The sequence below is a fragment of the Cyprinodon variegatus genome, unplaced genomic scaffold, assembly GCF_000732505.1.
Source record: "Cyprinodon variegatus isolate N-32 unplaced genomic scaffold, C_variegatus-1.0 Scaffold1902, whole genome shotgun sequence".
In the NCBI taxonomy this organism is placed as follows: Eukaryota; Metazoa; Chordata; class Actinopteri; order Cyprinodontiformes; family Cyprinodontidae; genus Cyprinodon; species Cyprinodon variegatus.
In genome coordinates this window covers 31,753-34,861 of record NW_015152355.1, presented here as the reverse complement: position 1 = coordinate 34,861, position 3,109 = coordinate 31,753, and the positions used below count along the sequence as shown (strand labels likewise).

The 3,109-nt window shown below is 45.3% G+C and overlaps 1 protein-coding gene across 1 annotated transcript in view; it reads right to left on the bottom strand.

Annotated features, from left to right (window-relative positions):
* Window positions 1-3,109, bottom strand: part of LOC107104826 (disks large homolog 4-like) — an 11,232-nt gene that overhangs the window by 6,057 nt on the left and 2,066 nt on the right. The window contains exon 2 of the mRNA XM_015404936.1: window positions 1,825-1,944. Coding sequence (XP_015260422.1) covers window positions 1,825-1,944 — 120 coding nt within the window. The remainder of the gene's footprint in view (window positions 1-1,824; window positions 1,945-3,109) is intronic.

Genomic DNA, 3,109 nt, shown 5'->3' with positions numbered 1-3,109 from the left:
TCCTTCTATGCAGATGACTGTTGGGTTTATTTCCACTGACTGAAATCTTTAAATTAAACTGTGATCGTAGACATAGACCTATGTCATTCCTGTCTCATGTTGGTCTACCATCTACTGATGGATCATGGTTCTGGTTTTAGGCGTTCAGTAATTTAAATAAACCACCAAGCATTTCAGCTGGCATCCTGTGGCTATGGTGGCTGCTTAGTGTGAGACCTTTCTGTCCACATCTGATGGATGTCCAGAGGACCACTGGGAATAAAATAAGGTATATATATGTATAAATAAATCAATGAATGACACTCTAAAAGGACACTGTCTCAAGGTGTCCCACAGTGAACCTACAGAGTCCAGCCAGTCAGACCCGAGCTAATCCTGAGGTGAAAGGGGAGGGGCCTCCATCAGAGCAGATTAGCTCAGGCTCTAATCTGATCCAGTGTCTCTACACGTGGTGAGGAGAAAGAGGCGGGGCTTAGCTGTGCTCAGGTGTGCTGATGTCCTTTATAACCTGTTGTCTCTGATGTCACAGCTGATCTGACAGCAGCTCTGACCAGGAACACCAGCCTCTCTGAGTCTGAGTCTGCATTTAGGACTTAGCTCATAGAGCGCCACCTTCAGGTCTGACTGGGAGCTACAGTAACGTGTCCAATCAGAGCAGAGGATCTAACTGATGATCAGATGAGGGTCAGTGCTACTCAGAACTGAGCCTGTGGTGGTCTACCCTGCTGGAGCTGAGGGGGGAAATGAAGACCTTACGCCATAACCAGCCGCCGAGCTTCATAACATCTGACCTCCTCCTTCAGTCTGTTTTCAGTGGGTTCTGGATGTGGTCCAGTTCTGCTGGTTCTGTCTTTGATCCACAGACTCTACCTGGGCTGTCATCTCTCCTCTTTCTTCTGTTTCTACCAGTTACAGTCATTTCTGCATCCTGGTGGTTAGTTTAAGTTCTAGCTATTGATCCAGGAACAGCTTCTTCTACTAGAATAGAATTCATCTTGGTCATCACCCTCACAACTACAAAGCAATGTTTGCATCTTTCCAGAAGTGCAATACAGGTTACTAATATTTATTTACACAGAGACAAAGACGATGTCTGCATGGACTATTAATGGTTTATATAAACAGAGACTTGTTGTAAGAGGCTATAAAATAAAGAAATATGAAAACTATATAAATATCATACAGTAAAGTTAGGATATAGTATATATATCTAAAAAACACTCTTCCTCGCCCATCGCGGGTGGTCTCCCCCCTTTTTTTCCTCCCAGGTGGGGTCCTCCACCAGAGCCCTGGGAGCTTGAGGGTTCTGCTAGTATCTTTGCTGTTTCTAGAACTCTTCTGGACCGAGATGTCTGATGTATTTCCAGGGATCTGTTGTAACCACTCCTCCAGTTTGGGGGTCCCTACCTCGAGGGCCCCAATGACCATGGGTTCCACTGATGCCCTGACCTTCCAGCTTTTCTCCAGCTCTTCTCTGAGCCCCAGTTGTAGCTTCAGCCGTAGTTCCAGCTAACCCATATCTCGGTCATTAGCCCACATTTTTCAGCTCCTTGCTGATGTTTCCTGATGGTGTTTCCCCTTCCTCTAATCCTCCCATCTTCCTTCCTGTTCCCCATCCACCTACTTCTATATTCAACCCTCAGGTTCTAATGTCTTCTGCTGAGTCCTAGTGTTCTACCTCTACCCTGGGTTCAGTAGTTCTATCTCCCTGTTTTCATTTTGGGCTCTTAAATCATTCTGGGACATGTTAACTGGGTTGAACTGGTTCTGTTGTGTTAATCTGGGTGAGTGAAGTAAACTGGGAGTGTCTGTGTGCTGTGTTACCTAGGAGAGCCTGGAACAGGTCGCTCTGGAAGATGTTGAGCAGTTTCTCAGCTCGACCTTTGACCCCATCAGCAGCGTCGGCCTGGCAGGCCTCCATCGCCTGCAGAGCACGCTCCGTATCTGGAGGAGAAACAACCAGCTGACATGTCAGCAGTTCTACTGGTTCTAATGGCTGTTGGTTCTGGTTGGCTCAGTCTGTCAGACCTTTAGACGTTATTGGTCCAGTCTCCATGTCAGGCCTGGTTCTGATCCCATTAGAAACGTCTTGTTTTATGACTTTTTCCTCCTTTTCCTGTCATTATTTCAGGCGTACCATTAGAAGGAGTTTGAGTGTTTGATAAATTGGGTATATGAGGTGGAGTTCCTGCTGATTAATGACTTCATGAAATCAGACTAACATCAATAATCCATAGATATAGAGCAGATATGAACATGTGGTTCATCTAACTCAGGCTTTTTGATTAGATCTTCCCAATCAACCAACCTGTGGTAACAGCTGCTTATTTATTGTAAAAGCAGAAACAAAATAATCACTAAAAATGTGTTGCAACTTAGTCGAAACGCAAAATAATGTCAGTTTAATATTTGAAGCTCTAAAAAAGTGGTCCAAAAATAATTTAAAAAAACAAATCTACAAACCCGTCCCCAGCAGACATTTACCAAACAATCATCCTCCACCCAGCCCCCGCTGTGTTCTTAATTACTTTAATTAATAGGAGGGTCTAACAATTAACAACCTAATGTAAGCAAGTCCAATTATTTAAAAAAATAAAATTTTTGGCTAAATTAACTTAAATATATTCTAACTACCTAAAGAAGGAAACTAAATTGATAGCATAAATGGCCCCATCCCCATGGCAACACAGAGACGGCCAAGTTTGGAGTCCCGTTATCCTGAGGTACAAGGCTGAGACCATCCAGGAGGGGGAGCCCTGGAGCTCAAGGCTTTTATTCAGTCATTAGATGATTGTGGTTTAATCCAGAAGGACCAGGAGATGGACCAGGAGATGGATCAGGAAAAGGACCAGGAGATGGATCAGGAGATGGACCAGGAGATGGACCAGGAGATGGACCAGGAGATGGACCAGGAGACGGACCAGGAGATGGACCAGGAGAAGGACCAGGAGAAGGACCAGGAGATGGATCAGGAAAAGGACCAGGAGATGGATCAGGAGATGGACCAGGAGATGGACCAGGAGATGGACCAGGAGAAGGACCAGGAGATGGACCAAGAGACGGACCAGGAGAAGGACCAGGAGATGGACCAAGAGACGGACCAGGAGAA